Here is a 23,344-nt window from a genome sequence, read left to right as displayed (position 1 = left end):
TGGGATTTGGGACGGGATGTATTATGCTATGAGAAGATAAAATCGATAAGCCGTGGTAACTACGCAGATTAGATGGAAGGGTAGGTATAGATTGGAGGTTGTTTGTGGGTATGCCATAAAATAAGACCTTTAAAAACATGTTTTTACAGCAGGAAAAATCGGTGCGTCTTGCGTTGGATAATATTTATGTGTTACATTCTACTTAACATCAGTAGTATCGTGGATAAAAACCATGAAGTATTTTAATTGCTGCTGGCATAAGATATTATATTTTAACGTTTATTTTTATTTATTACGATTACAACAATACGGAATATGCGCTTCTGCTTACCACATAATTGTCAATATAGTTTGTAACATAACAGCAGGTGCTAATTGCCAATCAATAACTAAGTGCGTACGAACACGTGGGCATGCCGGTCACAGAAACAGGTACAGTAAACTATTTCGCCACTGTTTCGACATCGCAACGAACTAGATACGACCGGTGGAATGCGATACGACATTTGCGCGAGGTTTGCTAGAATTTGGACTGGTTTCGAACTGAGTTTGGTTATGGGTTTGAAATGATTTGATTTTTAAAAGCGTATGTCTCTTGCATTTTTTTATAGCATTGAATGACGAGACGAGCTTGCCCTTCGTCTGATGGACCGCCCATAAACATTAGAAACACCATCCAACACCTTGAATTGCAAAGTATTGTTTGGTATTCTACTGCGCTCGCCATCCTGAGATATGGGATGTTAAGTCTTGTTATGTCCAGTAGTTACACTGGCTACAATGTCCTTCAAACCGGAACACAACAGTGAGTACACAGTACACACTGTAGCTTGGTGGCAGAAATAAACATTGCGGTGGTACCTACACAGGCGGACTCTCACATATGATAGACCTATCACCATTAAATTAACCATTAAACTATTTCAAAAATATCACGTTCAAAATGCATTTCTCTCAACACAAACCAAATTTCGCATTCAAGAGATCTTAATGGGTCAGTATTTCGTGCTGTTTCAAGATGTATATTACAATTATGCTATCGGGTGTTTTAACCGAAGCGTGAAGAAGCAATTACACAGGCCGACATAATCCAGATTATACTGTTTTGAATTGTGCGGAATAAATACGTAGTTTTAAACGGAAATTGAAGTTTTTCAATAACCCATTGTTTGATCAGGTCTAGTGGGCTCTCATACCGTATGGGGGAGGACGGTGCCTCGAATATCCAGTTTCTATGGGGTTCAAAGTAACATAAGAGTTTTTAAAGATTAACAGTGTTTCGGATTTTTATAGTGGTCTTGTTCAAATTGCAATGTTATAACATGATAGAGTTAGTTACAGGTTGATGCACACTTATACACACGGTATCAGTGCGTCTACAGCTCTATGTATGGAAAAAGGGATATAGTACATTTACATCGCATATTTTAATGCCAATTCGCTTCTTCAAAGGTGTTATATAATTGTTCGAAATTTAAAAAAGACGGAGAGTTCCTTTTATGAATTTTGCAGGTATGGGATGTCTATCAACCCGTCCATTATGCCAGTGTGGTGATAATTAAACCTAACCTCTTTAATCTGTAGAATAGATCCGCAGGCAATGCTGGCATAATAATATAACAATGATTACTACTTCTTAAAGTTTTTGGCGATCGGCTGTTGAGGCAATTGATGTGCGACAGCCTTTTAAATTAAATGTATCGCCGCTGAAACCGGTCATTTTTAATCAACAAATAAAAATCTCATTTAATGAAGTGAAAGCAAATAACCGAATTGTTACGTTTCGCCAAATTAAATGGAAAGTTTTAGATCAATAATGTAATTATATTTTTAATTTGATGTCGGTAACGTTCAATCTTTAGTTTTAATTTTATTTTATTTTATGTGTGATTATTTTAAAAGTTTATTCTTTTATGTCGCTACAAATGAGATCACTTTGATTGTAGTCCTAATAGACACTAAAAATGTATACTGAATAGTGCATGACATGATCTAGACAGTATTATAGTAATTGTAGAATCAAAATCGGGTTTGCGTTGTTATCTCCTAGAGCTGCGATCGAGTAGAGCGGATACATCCTTCGCTAATCCTATTAGTTTAATGAGGTTTACTCGACAAACACCATCTCTCACCGATGCTCTTAAGTCTCAACTTACCTACCGGTTCCCATAAGGATCCGCCTATCTCAAAAACCGGACGGGTCGAGGTCAAGCATCTCGCGTGTCGACCGGTTGTCCTTGCCGCCCGGGACGCGACCTTGAGGGTCACTGATGGAATCCCGTTGGACCGGGCGACCGGCTCGACTCGCCTGCGCATGCGCACTGACTCACGCCGGTGACGAGTCCTGTGGGAATGCGATGCAGATAAACGCCGTTTAATTACACATGTAAAATGCGTAAATGCAAAGCTTTGCGATGAGTGGAATGTATTGTCCGGTCATGACTCCGTGACAGCACGAGGGTTTTTATGAATATTAATATAGACATTAGTGGTGTAATGAATGTTGGATTTTGCTATTTCCACTATTTTAAAATGTACGATTACGGCGGGTGATGTTTGCAACCACAAATGTACTTATTTAGAACCAGTCATGCTTAAACTGATAGTAGTCAGCCTACGTTGAATGGGGGGTACAGATTGCTCATTGAATGGAACTAATCGATTTTTCGCTAAGATGTTCGCGTAATTTCCGACGAATAGTTACAGTTTTTGAATAGTTAGTCTTTCTTATTTGAAATTATTTGAAAAAAGCTTATTAAACTAGTCGCAGAATAAAGTTTACGAATATTGCTTAAATAGGGATTGAATAGAAATTTTTTCGTTTTCTTGTGCCTCCCGTATCTCCGTACATTCCACGTGAACGTTATCTATGTAACGAAGGTTCATCATGTTTATATAGGAACTAGTTTAAGACCTTGGGCAACGTTTGGTTAACTAATAGTCGTGTGTTTGCTCACAGATTAACGTAAAGGAACTACCTACGACGTTAGCGTGAAGCGTGATGTTTGCTTTAAGTTTAGGAATATGAAATGACCCTGAAAGGCCTACAGGCGTGAGCGTATGACTTGTGCAACGTCACAATGTAATTGATTATGGAAAATTAATGCAAATAGACGATTAATTTCCGTAAACGTGTTGGCAAACGACATGAAATGTAAAAGACAACTTTTGAATGCAATATACGTACGTTAAAAGGAAAATAGTGTTTATACCAATACCCATGTAGTTCCATTTCAAAATGACTCCTGTGTAAAATTACTTATGCTGCGTGCAGCCGACAAGCGGCGATTATTTATAAAAAAAATCCACCAAGTGAAGCATTGGAGGTTATCCCAAATATGATTTAATCCTTTAAAATTATTCTAACAGTATCTATGTTTTGTCATCAGATCAAATTGGAGACGGTCCTCGGGCTGACGGTGAACAGCAACGCGGCTCTCGACTGCGATCCCAACACTGAGCTGGTCGCGTATCCTGCAGGGTAAGTTAGTGGTATAAGTGATTATACTGCTCACTGTGAATACATTGACTAAGAGGGCCATTTATATACAGACAGGTTGCTTGTCTGCTTGCAATTGCCATGCTATCTATACATTGGAATTACAATTCGTCACACCACACTACTGACCGCACTGAGCTTTTCCTGCTGACACTTATATTTCTTAAGATAAGTGCGAAATTTTAATATAATCAAATTAACATGAAAATTATGAATTAAAATCAATGTTTATATATAGACTAGCTGACCCGACAGACGTTGTCCCGTCTTAACTGTGAATTTGCAGCGCGCATTCTGTCAATCGCTGACAGTTATTTCAAACAATTGACAGTTTTCTTAAATTTTCTATGGCGTGATGGCGTGACCAAGGGAAAATGGGATTCCATTTTTATATAGGTACATAGGTGTAGGGACTGTGGTGAAATTTCGAGGAAAATATCTGCAAACCTATTGAAAATAGTCGTATATAGGTGAAGGTTGGTTACCTAAACAGATTTCCGTCGCATCTCCAAAGTCGCGATGGTATAAATTTCAATCTCTCGCCGCATTACACGCGCCGCCGGTTGTAATTTTGCGGTCACCTCACAGACGAGCCTTCTTGACGCTTGTCGTGTTTATGTAAAATACTAAGTTAGTTTGTCACGTTTGGAAGGATATTTTGAATTTTTTCGTAACAGTTGAATATCGTTAATAGATGTAATTCATCATTGCCGATCTATGTAAAGATGAATCCCTATTTCCCTTGGTCACGCCATGACGCGTGAACGGCTGGACCGATTTCACTATTTTTTGTTGTTGTGTTTGTTACGAAAGAAAAACTTAAGGAAGTTGAGCGGAACGTTGGAAAATTTAAGAAAAGTTAATTTCAGCGATTGACAGAATGCGCGCTGCAAATTCATAGTTAAGACGGGACAACGTCTGTCGGGTCAGCTAGTACACATAAAATATTTTACCTAATGCGTCGGAAAGGTGTGGGAATTTTTATATTTTAGGCAACGTATCTGACCAAAGAATGTATGATTAGTGTAATTTCTGGACATTTTATTTATTACATTTTGATGGTGAGAAATACATTGCAGTGTCATGTAGAACTAATGAATATATCTAGATTTCTGACTGTTGTTAAATTATTAGTAGATATGTTTACCATCAAGCAAACAATTTATTGGCTTAGTCGTGTACTTGTATAACATAAAAAATATCAATTTCTCATAAAGTATAAAAATATTAAAAACAAGTCAAACCGCGCCAGCAAACAAGTATAGCTAAGGTTTTCAAGCACCTTCGTATAAATGATCAACTTAGTGCACAAATCGCGATGCTTGACAAGAAACTTCTTCCAACTGAAATTTTTAATGATATAAAATATCTATGAAGATATAGTATGGTTTAATTTCAAGTATATAATAGTTCAAATAGTTTACATATAGGAACAAAAGACTCTTCGAGCTTTGGGCGTGTTTAAGTGTTTTCAGCCTCCTTAGAATGTCCCAAAAAAATGCGACTCGTTAGTCGATATCGTTCACTTTTGATGTATGTTGTTGATTGAGACTAGTGTTGCCCAAATGCAAGAACAAGACGAGACTTAGCCAGTCTTGGTCTTGGTCTTGCGCCAATACACCTGATCTTGGTCTTGGTCTTGGTCTTGCGCTCCCAGTCTTGGTCTTGGTCTTGGTCTTGCAGCAAGAGTCTTGCAAGTCTTGCAATTACCTATATTAGTCTATTACTATTTATTAAAGTTTACTTTAAATCTTAGAAAAACGTATTAGAATTGGAACATTGTGAGCTTGAATTAACATAGCCATAGTAAAGATCAAGCAGATTAATAAATAACTGAAGATTTGATAAGAAATTCGAAAAATCAACTGACCTATATGTCGTTTTCCATGGAAGTAACTGTTTCTTAATAAACATTTATGATTTATAAGCTTACATTTGCTAAAACATGTAAAAAAAAACAAATTAATTACAATAACTTGACTGTATTTTAAAGAACAATACTTATCTGTCTAGAAAGAGATTGAACCTTCAACTTATAAGAAATTTAATAAAAGAGTTTTACGATTTATCATTGTATCCCAAAGTAAAAATGAAAAATTATTATTAATATTTCCCAATTGGGACCCGAGTGGGGCCAAAGTGGGAAAATCACAAAGTAAAAATGAAAAATTATTGTTAACATTTCCTAATTGGGTCTTGAGTGGGATTTAAGTGGGAAATACCAACGTTGAAATAGTAAATTATTGATAATAGTTCAATTTCCCAATTGGGCCCCATTTGGGATTTCCCAATGGGGGCCCATTTGGGATTTCCCAATGGGGGCCCAAGAGGGCTTTGCGTGACATCCCAAAGTGGGCCCCAAGAGGGGCCCCATTGGTCGCACTTTTAAATTTCTAGTCGGGCTATCCTTACCATTTTATCCCAATCATAATACTACTTCCGTGATCAGTATAATGTATTCATTTTCATTCTAAGCACTCTGAAACTTATTTATTCTTTGGAACACCTGTAGGTACTCTTAAAATTCGAAATTATTTTGCATGAGTATACCTACGCCCTATGGCGGCAATCAAATAGTGTCAAATGTTATGATTTCGGCGTGGCGGCAACGATTGTTTTAGATTTCAAAAGAAGCCGCCGGCGCGTGTATCATAACCATGTACTTCCGAAAAGCGGCAAATTTCTTTGAGAAGTAAGTACAAAACCTTTGATGCCGCATTATCAAAGTGCCGATGGTTAAAACATAGCTATGCATGCACTCAGTTTGATTTTAATAGAGATTTTGGTGATTCGCTATGTTTATGGTATTAGTCGTACTGCGCCTAGGTCCAGTTTTTCATATTCTTTGATACAGTTTTTGCGTCTCATAGAATTCCTAAGCGTACCTACCTATACACCGAACTGTTACACCTAACTACTCAGTGAAATAGCGCTAAGTCCTAGCTGCAAGACGCAAGAGTCTTGCAGGCTATGTCTTGTTCTTGCTCAAGTCTTGCACGGTCAGTCTTGGTCTTGGTCTTGCTAAAAATACGCGGTCTTGTTCTTGGTCTTGGTCTTGCAAAAACGCAAGAACAAGACCAAGACTGAATTTGGGCAACACTAATTGAGACCAATGCACCAGTCACGTGTTGTTCTTTCAACCAATACCAGTGAAACGGCATGCAGTCGTGTCGTGTTTTTAGCCATATTCTAGGCTGAATCGTAAACGTGTACCTAATTTCGTACTCTTTAACTTTATACTTAGATAAAAAAAAAAATTGTAAAAGGTACACTGTGCTTATAATTGGAGAATAAGTGCGTATTACCTTGCGATAGTAGAATCTCTCGTAATTCTCATTCTACGCAGTTAGAGATCGAGACATCCTGATTTTCCGGTTATTTACACCACAAAGGTATTAAATTGTTTGTCCGGTGAAACCATTATATTTTACTTGACAGTCTTGGATTACCTTTGTCTTTGTGATATTTGATGTTGTGGATTTCCTTATGGGCTGATTTATGAACCTAAACATATTAAATATGATATTTCGCGTAAATGCTTCTATAAATAACGTTAAATTATTAGTTACGTCTCGTAGTATCGTGGTAAAGACACATTATTAGTTTCACGACTTCAAGGCTCGAGGGAATACAAAATTTTAAGTTTTTAATACAGTCGGTACTCGGAGCTTGAACTCCACAACAATGAGCCACCGTACGAAGCAATTCCACCGAACTTGTAAATATTTTATAAGGTCTACGGTGCCGACCTACTAACCTTTCAGCCTAGACTAGGTAGGAGTTAATATAAAATGCTGCATGATTGCGCCATTGCGGTCCCGGCTTGCTATATGAAGCGGTTACAAAATTAATTACTTAGCAAAAAAGTTCAAACTCTTTTACGTATAATTCAATGAGACGAGGAAGCTGCTCGTCTAATGGTAAACTCAGCCTGCCCGTAAACATAGGAGTCGTGTATATAGGCACAAATATCAAGTACTGCGTATTACCGCGCTTATTTGGTATTGTGCGACGAATTGCGTATTTGATATCGACTATACTAGAACACTCGAGTTTTGAACCTGCAGACTTTCGTCTCGGAATTGCGTTCCATTCCCAACTATAGGTGCTTATCTAGAACACAGAACTTAATGACGAAACTACCCCTGTATCGTGTAATACACTTTATTTCATATCCGCTAGAGGGGGCGGCGGGCGCCGTGCATTAGGAGATTGCCTCAATAATGTAGTTCCTGTGAAACGCCTCTACGGCACACTTTAGCTGTCCATCTTTATGATGGATTTAATGGATTAAGTTTTTAAAGGTCCCTAAGGAGTTGTTGGCTGAATTATGAGGTATTTATGTGTCTACTCAACATTCATGTTTCTAAAAGATTACTGTAGTGTTAGCGGTGTGTACTGGGAATTCTAGGTTCAATTCTCAAGTTGGGTGAATAAAATTAGTAAATTCTTCGCTTTAATAAAATCGTAATGTCCAAGACAGGATATCCTGAGTATAGCAATAGATTCCCTTGCTATTTGACGGAGTTTCCATCAGCAATCACTGACTGTACAGCGAAGACAATGTTTGTTTCCATGCATGCTATGTAGCCATATAAACCTATACAAAATTGTTTCCCGCTCACGCCCGCCACTCATTTCCGTAAGCCGCGATCAGTTACACGCATTTGACACCGAGAAGTTAAGCTCCGCGAATCTAGGACCACTAAAGTGGAGAATAGAATTGTTTGGGTGGAATTTTATGTAGCAAAAGACCCGTTTAATCGAGTGTTGTTAAGTAACTTTACCTCCTTATGGACATTTTTAAGACCTAATTCTCTGAAAAAATCCTAAGACAATTAATAACTCCAACATTCTCAGAGCTTCATTTAGATATCTAGGTTCACGGACGTACACTGACAATGATTGTTATAATTGTAGCTGTGATATAATAACTTACCACACACTTGATTTTGTTCTTTTTGACACACTCGCTCCGCTGACCACCGAACGAGAGGTCGTCGACCATGACGCCAACATAATAATGACGTAACATATCCATACATCCGTCTGCTTCAATACTAATCGGGTGCCAGCTATACTTGTATGTAAAATTGTATGGATCCATGGTTTAGTCTCGAACGGTCTATCATCATGTTTGGTGATGCCGAAAGCCGTCTCAACTTTATGCGATTGAAGCGCACGTTATCATTGATTCAACCAGTAAACGTTATTATATGGAAGACAAGGTTTTTTATTACACGTGGAGTTGATGAGAATATGGAGACCCCATGAGCTCCACAATCACTTATAGGATGTCTACAGCTGAGCATAGCCCAAAAGATTTCCAGACCTGTCATAAGCGACCTACTTAGAGCTTACTCTTTTGACCTTTGTTAGGGATATATACCTCCGATCGGCATGACAGCTATAATAGAACTTAGAGACGAAATCCGGACAGAAAAGCCGTGTATTCAGGGATGTTAATAGAACATTATAAGAAAGATGTAACTATTCAACCGAGTAATATTGTCGCGTCTTCCAGTATCCTTCGTATTTATTCATTGTACGATAGCTCCGTCTAGACGCTGGCGATAACATATTGTATTGATTTTTATACGGTGCTAATGTTATATAAAATTGGCTGTATGTTTCCACGGTGGTACTGCACCATGAATTGTATTGAAAGGCGATTGTCAAGAAAGGGTATTATAAACCTTATGATTATCAAGGGAAGTAGTAATTTCAAATCTATAGCCTTTCGTTACTTTAGTATTGACCACACGTCGTTTACTCTCAGTAAAATATATGAGGTTAAAAGAAAGTAACGCTGAACTGCATAAATTTATATCTTTTAATATATTTTCGGAAACGGAAACCAATCAAACTATAATTTATAAGGCAATGAATCGTTGGGATCGAACCTGTGACCATTGCGGGGTCGTCGACCATGACGCCACATAATAATGACGCAATAACTCCATGCGCCCGTCCGTACTAATCGGGTGCAAGCCATAACTGTATGTAAAACGTGAACGGAGTGCGGTTGTTTGCGATTCGAGTTCCGGGAGCGAATATAATACGAAATACGACTTAATAAGTGTGAATGTAGGGACTGACAGCATCTAGGAAGGTCTGGGCCTGCTGGGTATTTTGAAGATGAGAACGAAATCTATATATACTTCATATTTTAATTAATCCCTATGGCAAACAAAAAGTGATAAAATCCACAAGAATCATAAATCCATAGAAGTGGTACCAAATAGGTTCAGGGCCATAGCTCTAGCCGATAATCTTTGGTTTTGGTTATTATCAAAAACTACTTCGATACTTTTAATTGAGGCAACTAGTAACGGAAGACCCCGATTATCAGATATCTTTGTAGTTATGCAACACTCCAATTTACTAATGAAGAACGTGTTATCCCCACCTGGACACTTCAGACTAACCCCTATTAAATAAACAAAAGCACATTCATCCCCCGTGAATTCGAACCGGTGCGCACGCCCTCGCAGCCGCGCCTACCGGGGTGCGGTGGCGCTCCCTTAAATCGATACTACATGCATGCGGCGTTTGAACTATCATGAGTGATGATGAGGTTCCGGTTGCTAAATGATTTGGATGCGGGATCGATTAGTGTAGTATTGTAAAGATTTTGATACTTGGAGAGTAGAAAGTTTTTCAAGAAGACGTCTAGTATAAGACCAGACATATTATATAGATGATCATCTGATGATAAGTGACCATCGCTGGTAACGAATGGCCACAATGCCAATGATATGGTTATCATAGAGTCCTCCTTAGTAATCATAGAGTGGATAGGAGATTCAAAATATTTTGTTACTCATACGTAAAAAACATAAGAAAAAGCAATCCCCGTGGCAGGCGAACAGGTGAGACGGCGGAAGGAAAAGCAGGTGGGATTCCCGCATCAAAACAAATCTGCGACACCTGCCACTATTTGTTCAGGTGTGGATGTTATGATAACCCTCGCGGGCTATACGACGAATAGTTCGCATGGGGAACAAAATGTTTTCGTTTATATTAAAAGTGCCTAAACTGAACCATAGATAAAACTAGACTAATATAATTTTAGATCTATTTATCCCGTCCCCCTTAACCTCAATTATCCCCCCCGCATTCGTCCAATCAGGTGGTATCGGAGTGATTCAGACCTCGTTACAGTGTTCAACGGGCGGAAACGGAAGCGGGTATACAGTTGCGGTGTAAATATTGACGGGTCGACGGACGCACAGCTCCGCCGGCGGGCGGTAGATGAATTTATAATAGATCGATAGGTTTTTTGACAATTTCCGTGGGGTGAGTGAGTGGTTTGAGAAAGGAGAGGTGATTTGCTGATTTGATTTAAGTAAAATTTTGGAGAGGTATGATCAACCAATATTTAGGTAACTTCTTCGATTAATGGATTAAGATATTATCAAGTACACTTTCAGCGTCATAAGCATGGCGAGTAAGTTTTCAGTCATATATATTTTCGAGATCGACCTCTACAGCCTCGTGGTTATACAAGTCTTGTGCTTTAAACCGCAGGTACTTCATGGAATATCCGCATACACGAATATTGTAAACCAAACACTCATTAGTTTTGGCGCAGGAATAGAATCCGCGGCCATTTACAGCCCGCTCCACCACGGACGCTGTCAAACGTCGTAAAATATTTTTTAAATCACGACAATGCAATGAGAATTTGTTTAAGTCCTTTGACCATAATCTTGGTCGGGCGGCGCTCATCGCATATCCACATGGCACGTCACGAAGACGTGTCAACACGTCACGGCGGAAGGGTGCGGCTCGTGTGCGGTCATGAGCGGAGCGGGTAGTAGGTTTGCGTTTGGAAAAGACGTGGAAGTGGCTTGTTCTTGGGTTTTATACAGTTAATGTATGTAAGTGTTACAACTCCACTTACCTTAGGCGATACCTTTGGTATTTGTTTGGATGGGTACCACCGCTACATCTGTTTCTACCGCCAAAGAGTAGTCGCCAGATATTGTATTTTTGAAGGTCATGTATAGGTCGTTTAAGGCCCATAAATATTATGGACATGATATTTAGTCTTTAAGTGACTAGTGTTTATATCAAGTTGTAGAACTTGCTATTTGTAGAGCCGTTTCTTCATCTCAAAAAACAAACAATAACCAAATTATGAACCACAATCGTTTCGCTCACCTCTATGCTTTGTACCGACATAATTTAAATGTGCGGCGTGTCGCGGTGGATGTATCGCTTCTCACGGCCGCCCCGCGCCGCTCGCGACATGCCATCGTGCGCTTAACGGCCGTCGAACACACCATGAATCTATGATCGTATGCTTATAGGTTGGTGTAGGTTAAAAAATAACATGTAACGGACAATTTGGTGTATCTAGGTCGTGGGTGTCACGAAGTTGGTCGATTAAAATGATAGAAATTTTTCAGTATAGTCAAACTTTGGGATTTTATTGAAACAAGAATTCGGGAAGATTGCTGCTTGCATTATGCTTCGTTGATTTCTTAACTAATATCGTTAAAATTTCGCAAGGTCACGCACGGTCTAAAGAAAATAGTTTCGTACTTTTACTGTCATATCTCAAAATCCTAGTTTTTTTTCTTTAGGACAAATTTACAATCGTCGGATATAATTTATCCATTAATTAAATTGTAACCTGACTAAATATAAAAACGAGACAAATTGACAACTTTTATACATACAACTGTCATTTTAAATTCGTTTAAGTTATACTTTATATTACGAAACAATTTTATCTGATGATTGAAAAATCAACCATTAGCTCTGTTAATATTGAAGCGGAAGTATACTAAAGGATTAATTATTGACCCATTCTTGTTCCAGATGCACGGTGGTACTGTACAACGTGCGCAAGAACCGCCAGTCGCACGTGTTGAACTCGTCGCGCAAGAGCGTTACCTGCGTCGCGTTCTCGCCGGACGGCAGGTACCTGGCGACCGGCGAGTGCGGGCACGCGCCTGCCGTGCGTGTGTGGGACCTGCAGGTTAGCGACATCTAGCGGCGGGAATCGAAAGATTGCCTTGCTCACTCACTTTGATATGGCTGACGTTACAGTCTACATGTTTTGAAATATGGTGAAAAAAATGATTGGGCTTAATTTTCACGATCGCCGGCTAGATTTTAACTCGTTTGAATAATCCCTGTATACTAATAAATTTAGAATACTAACGATAAGTATTACTTAAAAGTCAATAACTAACGACACCTAGCGTTGAGACGGAAGACAAGCGAAATTATACCTTCAATTATAATTAGGAAAATAAAATAAATAATCATTAAGAACCCAATATTAAATTGATAATAAGTAGGAAAACAAATTTGAAATTCTACATAGCCGAGTATGTCAAGATTTTTCTAACCCATGTATTCTTATTTCAGGATCCAACCGCGTCGGGTGCGGTGCAAATTGCAGAGTTTCCAGGACACACCCATGGAGTCAGTTGTGTGGTATGTATCCGATATCCACTAATTACTTTTTTATATCAAGACTTTTCTTTTTTTAATATGTAAACAATCGTTAAGTTAAAACGTGACTTACTAAATGCAAATGACAAAGGAATTGGTAGCATACAGCCTGAAATGCTAGGCCTATACACCAGTATATTATTATGTTTTAATTATTCTGTTCTGTTATAGGAAAAATTAATAAAACTACTAATTATTTATTACAAGATTTTTATTTCGTTTTCTTTTTAATTTTTTGTTTATTGTTCTCAGGCATTTTCCACGTCGTCAAAGTACCTGGTGTCCGTCGGTTCGCAGCATGACATGATCGTTAATGTGTGGGACTGGCGGGCGAACCTCAAATTGGCCAGTAATAAGGTAAACCATACGAAATTTTTGGTATTTATAGTTTAGATAAAATGTACTTATTGGTATGCTTAGTATTTATGTTATAGGTAAAACATACTAAATGATTCGATATAAAACGTTTACTAAACGAAGTTCCATTCATGAAATATATACTGGAATCTGGGACTCGGTCTGAACCACAATGTGTACTAAAAGGGGTGCAGCGCATAGCTCAGCGTATACTTTGTAAAATTTTGAATGAGTCCTGTGATAGCTGTTAAAGTAACGTCTGGGGTTGGAAGCATGTTAAAAGATAGAGGATTAGTATTGATTATTATTAAAATTTGTATCGATTAAAAACATTAATTGGTCTATTATACATTGCAGGTATCATCACGTGTGAAAGCAGTTAGTTTTTCGGAGAATGGAAACTACTTCGTCACAGTCGGGTTCAGGCATGTCAAGTTCTGGTACCTGGAGTATTCCAGAAATGCTAAGGTGAGTGCGTCATCAAAGATAGACATATTATTCTATATTTCGACTGTGATATTCAACGCGCTCGAAATTTCGAAGCAGTCGAAGTAATAATATTATTATAGTCGCTATGGACAGCTAAACCAAGTGCCGTGTTTGCTGTCAGTCATTGAGCCGATTCGATGAAATATTGTTGTTACATATTTTTAACTTTATGGATGGATACCAAAAAGGAATACCACGACAGAGCGTTACTAGTAGTTGAGCTATCTTCGCTTAAAATTCTATGGTTGCTTTTTAAAGAATCTTTCAAATAGCTCTTGCTGCTGTTGTTCATAGTTTCAAGACCACTTCAACATCCATAAAATATCTCATTATTTTCTGCTTCGTTCCAGTTCAAAGAGCCCGTGCCGCTGATGGGCCGGTCGGCGATCCTCGGCGAGCAGAAGGACAACGAGTTCTGCGACGTGGTGTGCGGGCGCGGGCTCGCCGCGGACAGCACGTACGCGATCACGCGCGGCGGCCTGCTCTGCGAGTTCAACAGCCGGCGGCTGCTCGACAAATGGGTTGAGTTGAGGGTACGGACCATATTCTGACATCTTGTGAGCGAATTCTTTTTTACACGGTCACTGAAAAGTCACTCCACTACATCTGATGGTCAATGGACTGACGAGAGACGATTATCCCTCGCCAGTTGATAAAATACGCCGCCCTGTTTGAAACCGGTTATACATGACAGGCTGAACCCAGAACAAGAACTTGGGTCACTATAATGGGATTTCTAATATACAGCGACGAATGTGTTATTACTGGTGGTTACTTCTGGAATATTGTTTTGACGGTTTAAACATAAGACTAGGATCGGTAGCGCCATCTAGTTATTTATTTTTTTTAAGAACGGAGTGAACGTAGCGACATCTGTTGATGAGCATTCACTAACTAGATTACAAACGAGAGGGCTGTATTTTGTCGATAAAAACATTGAGTAATTTTTAGTTTGTCGCGACTTGCACAAATAAAGTACAGAGATACCGACTACTTATAATTAACGAGTAACACAAAAAATAATTTAATCTTTTTTCAGACAACATCAGCTAACTGCATGGCGATAGGCTCTAACTACATATTCGTGGGTTGCGCCGAAGGCATAGTGCGGTGTTTCGCTCCGGACACGTTGCAGTACATCACTACGCTGCCACGAACGCATTATCTAGGGGTCGACGTTGCGCAAGGGGTCAATATTAGGTCAGTACTTCAACTAATCTATCCCAATACTGGAACTGGCTTTGTCTCTATTATGGCGATTTTGAAAGGAATCGCACTACTTCAATAAAGATCGATGAAATAGCCCCTCTTATAATCAAATGTGACTATGCACAAGAGAGGCGTGTATGGCTCTCAGTGATGTTGATAGAGCAATGTTAGACCAATTTTATAATTGACTAGATGTTGCTGGCGACTTCGCCCCCGTGAAAGCTCTTTCTCACTGCAAAAAATCCTAAAACACTGTAGCAATTCATAGCGCCACGTGTGACAAACGTGTTGCCTATTTAAAAAATCAGTTAAAAATGTCCCACGGTAGGAAATTTCTAAGATGAAAAGGAACCAGTATGTTAATTTAGGATATTGTTTATTCATGTACCAAATTTTATACAAGTACTTTCAGCGGTTACTAAGTTTACTTCTTATTAACATTCAAATATTTAATATTAATATTTCTTTCCGCAGTCACATGTTCCGTCAGCCGTCGCAAGCCCGGTATCCGGACGCGGTGGCGCTGACGTACGACGAACGAAACCACAAGCTGACGGCCGTCTACAATGACCACAGCCTTTACGTGTGGGACGTCAGGGATATAAAGCGGGTGAGTGGGTGTATAGGTGTGTTGGTGTATAGGAAAATGGTCTAAAAACTAGTATCCACAATGACTAAATTTGATTAACGATAAATAAATTTTAATCATGTTGCTATCTTCTTGAACTCCTAATGTATAACAGTGATAGCACGAGATTTTAAATGTGTTTAGTGTTGAACATTCAGTAAATTGTCGTGCAAGCCAGATTAAGATTCAATTAAATTTAAAATAAAACACATTTTGATTATGCTATTAATTTGAGACGCTTTTAATCGAGCGTACAATGGTCGACATTATATATTATGAGTAAGCAAAATAATTTGTCGATAATTTAACTACACAATATTGCTTACTCTAGCTCAAATTATCGATATTTATCGCCGACTTTTAATACCATGCTCGTCTTCACAGGTGGGGAAATCCCACTCCGCGCTATACCACTCGGCGTGTATATGGGGGGTGGATATGGTGTCGGCGTCCGGCGGTACCTTCATAACGTGTTCCAGCGACGACACCGTCAGGCTCTGGAGGCTGGCGACGCCGCAGCCGCAGAACATATACAGCAACGTGAGTTTAAACGATGACGTACGGTGACGTGACGTCATTGTACGGTTTAAAGAGCAAAGTAAACTCTGTCTACACATAATAAGATTGGTTTTATTGAGGTGGTGCTATTTACATAATACCACTGTAAATATTAATTTTTTTTTCAATGTTTACCATCGCCAATCATTCCGATGTTTTCACTTTCAGGAATTAAACAAAGTATTGTACATAGACCCCGAATTGAAGTTTTTGAAGGACGTCGATCTCACGGCCACGAATGACAAGGACAAAGCGAAATCATACGACGACAAAATCGGAGTCAGGTGAGTGAATACGTCTCGTAATTAATTAAGTTGCGCTCGACACAGGAAATGGCACGCGTCATTTAATACTACGATAATACACGAAAATTGTTTTATTTTGCGTTTTATAGTACAGATACTAAAGAAATAACATTTTAAATAGTTGATTTTATATTTAATTTCTAATGTTTAATTCCAGATGCGTGCGCGCATCCCCGGACGGGCGGCACGTGGCGGCGGGCGACCGCGCCGGCAACGTGTGGGTGCACGCGCTACAGGCCGCCGCCGACAGCTCGGCCGCCGCCACCGCCACGCTGCTCCACACGCTGGAGGCTCACGACGCCGAGGTGCTGGCGCTCGAGTACTCGCCGCCCTCGGGGCCGAGGCTGCTGGCCTCGGCGTCCAGGGATCGGCTCATACACGTCTTCAATGTGGATAATGTAAGTAGATGCGGCAGTGCCCAATGTGTAGGACGCACCAACTTTAGAAACACCTGGTGCGTCGGTAGCACATATATTTTCTTGCGTATGCTAGAAACCTGAGAGCTAGGTACTAGGTGGATCTCATATAAAATATCTCTAGTAGGTACTATTGATATTTTCTACCCTAAGAAGCAATGTAAAATATTGTAGTATTCTGATTTGTGTGACATCGTAGCCAGTATAAGTTAATGGCAGTGTGACTTATATCATTCAATGTCTTAAAGCGACGAGCCTAGTACTCCACTACGTAATATTTGAAAGTAAAAATTTATAGTTCAATCGCAATGCTAACCATCTCGAGTTATTTACTTAAATAACTAAACATTGATTGTTCTTTCCAGGGCTACCAGATCCTGCAGACGCTGGACGAGCACTCGTCGTCCATCACGGCGGTGCGGTTCATCATGTCCAGCGGCGGACTGCAGATGGTCTCGTGCGGCGCCGACAAGACTATACTCTTCAGGCAGTTGAGATCTGTGAGTGACGACGGTTATGTAATGATCGTGTTTGTTGTATGTGCGCATACGCACTCGATAATAGTAGGGTAGGATTAAATGTCCGTCAAGGCTCGTTTAAGATAATTCCTTTTTCATCACAACTCATAAATTAAATGTGTCCTGGCGTGGCGTATAACAGTGTGATTTCTTAATTACAGAGTTAATTAGAGATTTAATTACAGACGCAAGACGGCAGTTATCAGTTCGCCAGGGGTCAGAACGTTTCGGGTCGGACCACGTTGTACGACATGGAAGTCGACGCTGGCGGCAGACACATACTAACCGCTTGTCAGGTTTGTTTTATTGTTTAAATTTCATAGATAAGAGTTCTAGGACGAGGGAATAAAGCTTACTATTGATTGTATTGCAGGATCGTAACGTAAGAGTGTACAGTGCGGCTCACGGCAGGCATACGAAGACTTTCAGAGGCACCACCGCTGAAGACGGGACACTTATCAAGGTCTGTATTATATAGTTTGGTGATACGTAACGTTTGAATTATGACTGTTCAAAGTAACCTGGCTTAGAGACTTCTTCTGATCAAATGGCTTACATTCGTTAAAACGGACCGAAATTATAATTATTTTGCTGCACAATTTTTTCTCTAACAATTACATTGAGTGTTACCTATACTAACCATCAGGGGCGGTGACTATTGTTAAAGTAATGCTTTTTGTATCACCAGGTGGCGCTTGACAACAGCGGCATATACCTCGCGACCTCAAGTACGGACAAGATTCTGAGCGTTTACGATTACTACTCGGGCGAGTGCATGGCGACCATGTTTGGACATTCAGAAATTGTAACTGGGCTTAAGTGAGTATTAAGAAATATAACACTGAGAATAATGCTCTTGTCCACAGCTTCATCTGTAAAATAATCCGATTAGGAGTTTTAACTTGTCTATTATAATTTTAATTAGTTATTTTTTTACTCGCTATTTTAAAGATTCTTTAAAAATATATAAAACTCAATTTAAAATTACTTTAACATGTCATAACTAATTGTGGATGTATTGTCAGGTTCACGCCGGACTGCCAGTACCTGGTGTCGGGGTCTGGCGACGGCTGCATCTTCGTGTGGCGCGTGCCGCACGACATGGTCGTCACCATGCGCGCGCGCCTCGCGCAGCAGGCCATCCGGCAGGGCAAGTGAGTACACGCTGTACACACTATATTGTACTGTGTTCATATTGCACACGACTCATTTAAATTATTGCTTCTATTCATAAAGATTATGTACTGAACTAGGCTTGATATATACATGATTTGGAATTGTAATAGGTTATATATAACGATCTGTCTTTTCTTCGATTAGTTATATTCGAAACACCGCAAGCTTCATTTTATTTATTGAGAATTACATTTATAAATGTAATGTTGCGTATAGGAAAGTGTCAGGCGCTAGCAATGGTACATCGGGATTGGAGAGCGAGAGCGAGTCTCAGTGGGGCTCGCCGCCACGGGACCTGCCGCCCGACAAGTTCACAGCGCCGCAAGTACCTGACTACACGTGAGTATTGTAACATATTGTGTGATAGAGAAAAATGAAAGCAAACAGTGTCTTCTTTCATATTTGAATTTTGAAATAATTGTTTGCTAATATTGTACCTACATACACTTATTCAAGCTTTTTATCCTTAATAGGGTAGGCAAAGGTGTGAACTAGTGCACCCACTTTTCGCCGTGTGTATTTCCCACGATGTATTAGGGGTCGTTCAAGTAAAACGTAACGCAATTTTTGAAGATTTTTGACCCTGCCACCCCCCTATGTAACGCGCCGTAACGTTTTCCTGTACGCCAAAAAAAAGTTATCTAATTCTAAAATTACCGGAAGGTATTTTAGCGATTTTCCGGAATTTCGCAAAGTAACGGAAAATCGCTCAAATACCTTTGTTATTGTTTTAAAATAAAAAAATCCAATGTGAAATAACGTGTTGTTTGAACCCCCCCCCCCTCCCGCGGCTGTAATGCATCTTAACGTTTTACATGGCCCCCCACCCTTCCAAATTGCGTTACGTAATACTTAACGGCCCCTATGGGGCGAGCTGATGGCCATATCGGACAAAAATTCCCAGTAACAAAAGATATTTCTGTTCAGTCAATATTAAAGTAATTGAACATGTATACCTTTTGTTGTACTTGTAGACTACGAATAGGGCGGCTGCCATCGTGGGCCAAGAAGAGCCTCGGCGACGAGCTGGCGGCGCCCGAGTCCCCCGCGCCCGACCCGCCCGCCAGGGGCAAGTGGGCCACCAGAATCAACCCCGCACCAGGTTCCATATTTTATTGCTTATTTATTTAAACTAGTGTGCGGTTAGCCTAAAAAATGCTAGTTTATTTTATAGCTGAAGAAAGCGAGATCGTCCGATAGTGAGTGATCATCGTCGCCCATTAGTAAAATGTACTCACAGTACTTTGAAGGGCATTGCTAAACTTTAAGGAGGAAAAAATGAAATTTGAACCTCTACGAATATCACCTAATCAATAATATAAAATTGTAACCGCAAAAATGTTATTTTACTTTGCACTTTGTTTTTTAGTGACTATGAGATCTACAATGCCTGTAGTGTACAATGCTGTATGACTAGTGGTAATTCTGACCATCATAGAATCATCACTTATTTCAGCTTCTAAGTTGCATTTTCATTATTGATAATGTATTTATTTTTTTCTAGAAAAACGCGTCGACTCCGACGGCTCCAAAGACAGTTCGTTAGACAGTGGCACCGACACACGATTTATTGAAAAAAGAAAAGACCAACCGATGGGGAAGCAGGTATGCGTACTGTAAAAGTCTGCTAGTACTGTAGTGGGGTAGTGGGGGAGTGGGGGAGTGGCTGTGTTGAAATGTTTGTTACGGGGCGGAGGGAGGGGGGTTGGTGTAGGTATGCATATTAAGAAGAGTTGTAAATAGAGTTTTGTTTTATTCTTAATTAAATTTCTGTGAATAGAGTGGCTTGGGTAAAATCGCCCCATATTTATTTAATATTTTGCTTTTATGATTGACTTTCTTTCTAGCCAAACCACGCTTAAGATTAAAATTTGTATACTGTAAACAGAAAAATTAAATTCCGCTATATAGAAATGTATTTTTTTTTTAATTGATTTGTTGATTGTAATTGCCTTTCATACAGTGTGTCAACTCAATTATTGACGATTTTAGTTACTACCTTCTTAATGGTTTTAAAATAATAAAAATTGTCATTTCAACACAGCCATGACAATGTATAAATGTTAATAAATTAGATATAATTGTTTACATAACCATGAACACATTGTACGTTGAGTTCTAAGGTGTTAATCTAATGATTAACAGCTTAGAACTTAATACAAAAAACGGCAATTCTGTTTTATTTAAAAATCGAAATTAAAAGTTGGAAAAAATAACTTCCGATAGAAGAAATATTTCCGCTATTGTCCCTGAAGAGGTAGGCTGAGGTGTAGCTAATGCACTTACAAGCGGAAAAATCGTCGAATTAGACGCGTTTTATTGACCACACTGGTCTATGTAAACAATGATATCTATGTAATAATCATATGTCCTTGTGTAATCACTCACAAATGGTTTTGGTTTGTGGTGGAGGTTTATGCGTGCACAACATGTTAATTGTCATTGATCGGAAAATTTCCTTGTAACAACAATTGTTTTTTCTTATATAGGAACATTATTGGTATATTCGCTAAATATGATTAAGGTATATCAGAAACATATTACGGGAATGTTATGCTAAGAATAGAAGGTTTTCCGATCAATTTAATTTTTTCTTTTTTTTTTATTAATATTTTTACTTATATGGTTTATTTTTTTGTGTATATTTTTCCTTTCCTTGTGGACGGTACAAGTATTATTTTATATCATTTTTTTTGTTTTAGTTATTAATCGCTTAACTTCAGTTTTCTTAAGCATTCTATATTATTTTGCACTGTATAACAAAAAATATTCGGTATTGGTTCCGTTACTTATCATTACGATTATAATTATTCAGCATTATTAAAACTTGTACCGTCTACACCCCTGTCTACCCTGTAACTGATTGGTTGCGGTGCTGTTACACTAGCGGCCGAAATCGCTGAATCTGTCCCAACTGCCGCGCGTCGAGGCGTTGTTTCGCAATTTTGACGCGACCATACGAAAGACGTACGATATATTGACTATATCGCCGAGGGTCGAGAAGGTTTTGTTGTTTTTTTTATTTTTTTTTTGTTGCATTTTGTTACGTTTTGTTATGTTTTGTTACAAGGCTACAATCGCACCATGGTACATGCAACAGTTTGTTGCACGTTACGTCACTGCTTGTGTGTGCTACTTGTGATGTGTGCTACGCTGTCAATATTTTTCAGAACATCATATCATCTGTGTTTTTTTATATGTTCATATATTAAAATTGATTATAACAGAAGTAATTAGATTATGGCCTGCGTCCCCTTATAATTCACTTTAGGCGGTTCTTTTTTTAGTACTTTTAAAAAAAATTACATTGTAGTTATTTCCCATTTAAATTCAATACTGCAAAGAGTCAGTGTAAAACATGGTAATGGTAGATAAAATTTGTCAATCAAAAAGTCAAAAAAAGGATTACTCTTCCTTCGTTGGTTGTAGATCTCGGAGTAGTTGTCATAGTTTTTAATACATTACGACACGTTTGCATATTGTAATGAAGTTTGCCGTAGAACGCAAAAAGCATGCCTACTGCAATAGAAAAAACCAAATTAGTGGCATTGTTACTGTTATTGTGAGGGAATCGTGGTGAAAATAATGTTATTAATTTACATTGGGGCAGTTGAATATCGTCGCTTACCGTCTTGTTAGTGATTTGCTTTAGACTTATTTATTTGTATAAAGAAAAAACTAGTTTGCTTGTTTTAAGCTGTTTGTGTCACCATGCAGTAAATGCGAAGCGGCTGTAAAAATATATTAAGCTTTTAATAAGTATGCTTTATGCTTAAGTTATGCACTGCTTGTTTTTTTGTTTATCATTAAGTTTTATTTATTTTTTGGGGATTTTATAAAAATCGGTCGAGCCGCGTTGTCATCTCTGGTCTACATGTGACATGTATAATTGATATACGAATATGGGTACATTGGAGGGCAAAATCCCCACTCTAGCCATCTGATATTTATGTTACATATATTTATCAAAAATGAATGATTATAGAACATTTGAATTTTTTGTGTTTGAGTTTTCATTGGTGATAATAAAAAAAGTTTCCATACATTTTTAATTTACTATAATTAAAAAAAACTATAGAATACTAGATAGATATAAAGGTAATAATTTGAAATTGTCAATGATATTGATGTTAAAAAATGTTCATCATCAAGCAATCCAAAGGGGTCGGCTTGGACATTTGTAGTCGAATACTAGCCTGTTACAATATATCATTTTAAAACAAATCCTCAATGATTTTCTCCCAACAGCACGGCTCGACCTGTCTTATCAAAATTTTAAGTTTGTTTTGTTAATTTCCTTTATGTTGTTCACAATAGGTGACATTAAACTTGTCCAAGAATCGAATCGTGGACCCACGGAGTCGACACCACACTGACGATTCGTCACTTGGCAGTTTTAAATATGAGGTTCGATATTTATAATAAACTGCTGGTAAAGGGTTGCGTATGATAGCATAGACTATAGGTTTAGTATGACGAGTATAAAAGTATGTAGTGGTAAGTGTAGTCATTTGGATTTCCAAAGAAAATTGTTATTGCTATTATTTATGGATAGGCGTCCATCAGACCAGTGTGTATACTGTATAAGTATTTAAATCGTATGTGAAGTTCTAAAAAATACATGCAAAAAATGTATTATAATAAAATTAATTCGTTACAGGAAGTGAATTATTAAATCTTGTTTATTATTTAGTCAGCATACCACTACATACAAACAA

General features: G+C 38.6%; 1 protein-coding gene across 15 annotated transcripts in view; it reads left to right on the top strand.

The window, feature by feature from the left end:
- The window catches only part of LOC115456183 (mitogen-activated protein kinase-binding protein 1), a 98,809-nt gene that overhangs the window by 55,236 nt on the left and 20,229 nt on the right, over positions 1-23,344 (top strand). For 11 of the 15 annotated variants that reach the window (XM_037444589.1, XM_037444576.1, XM_037444587.1 and 8 more), the window contains exons 3-23: positions 3,390-3,481; positions 12,329-12,488; positions 12,884-12,952; positions 13,223-13,327; positions 13,685-13,795; positions 14,167-14,349; positions 14,856-15,016; positions 15,500-15,635; positions 16,038-16,193; positions 16,380-16,495; positions 16,674-16,914; positions 17,298-17,432; positions 17,636-17,746; positions 17,824-17,913; positions 18,139-18,269; positions 18,476-18,604; positions 18,843-18,965; positions 19,601-19,728; positions 20,131-20,231; positions 21,514-21,630; positions 22,944-23,033. In XM_037444589.1, coding sequence (XP_037300486.1) covers positions 3,390-3,481; positions 12,329-12,488; positions 12,884-12,952; positions 13,223-13,327; positions 13,685-13,795; positions 14,167-14,349; positions 14,856-15,016; positions 15,500-15,635; positions 16,038-16,193; positions 16,380-16,495; positions 16,674-16,914; positions 17,298-17,432; positions 17,636-17,746; positions 17,824-17,913; positions 18,139-18,269; positions 18,476-18,604; positions 18,843-18,965; positions 19,601-19,728; positions 20,131-20,231; positions 21,514-21,630; positions 22,944-23,033 — 2,685 coding nt within the window. The remainder of the gene's footprint in view (positions 1-3,389; positions 3,482-12,328; positions 12,489-12,883; positions 12,953-13,222; positions 13,328-13,684; positions 13,796-14,166; positions 14,350-14,855; positions 15,017-15,499; positions 15,636-16,037; positions 16,194-16,379; positions 16,496-16,673; positions 16,915-17,297; positions 17,433-17,635; positions 17,747-17,823; positions 17,914-18,138; positions 18,270-18,475; positions 18,605-18,842; positions 18,966-19,600; positions 19,729-20,130; positions 20,232-21,513; positions 21,631-22,943; positions 23,034-23,344) is intronic. The other 4 variants (XM_037444591.1, XM_037444590.1, XM_037444588.1 and 1 more) reach the window with 3 other exon arrangements.

Source organism: Manduca sexta, chromosome 28 (genome assembly GCF_014839805.1).
Source record: "Manduca sexta isolate Smith_Timp_Sample1 chromosome 28, JHU_Msex_v1.0, whole genome shotgun sequence".
Taxonomy (NCBI): Eukaryota; Metazoa; Arthropoda; class Insecta; order Lepidoptera; family Sphingidae; genus Manduca; species Manduca sexta.
Note: the sequence above shows the minus strand (reverse complement) of the source record. Positions and strands in the feature narration are given on the sequence as shown.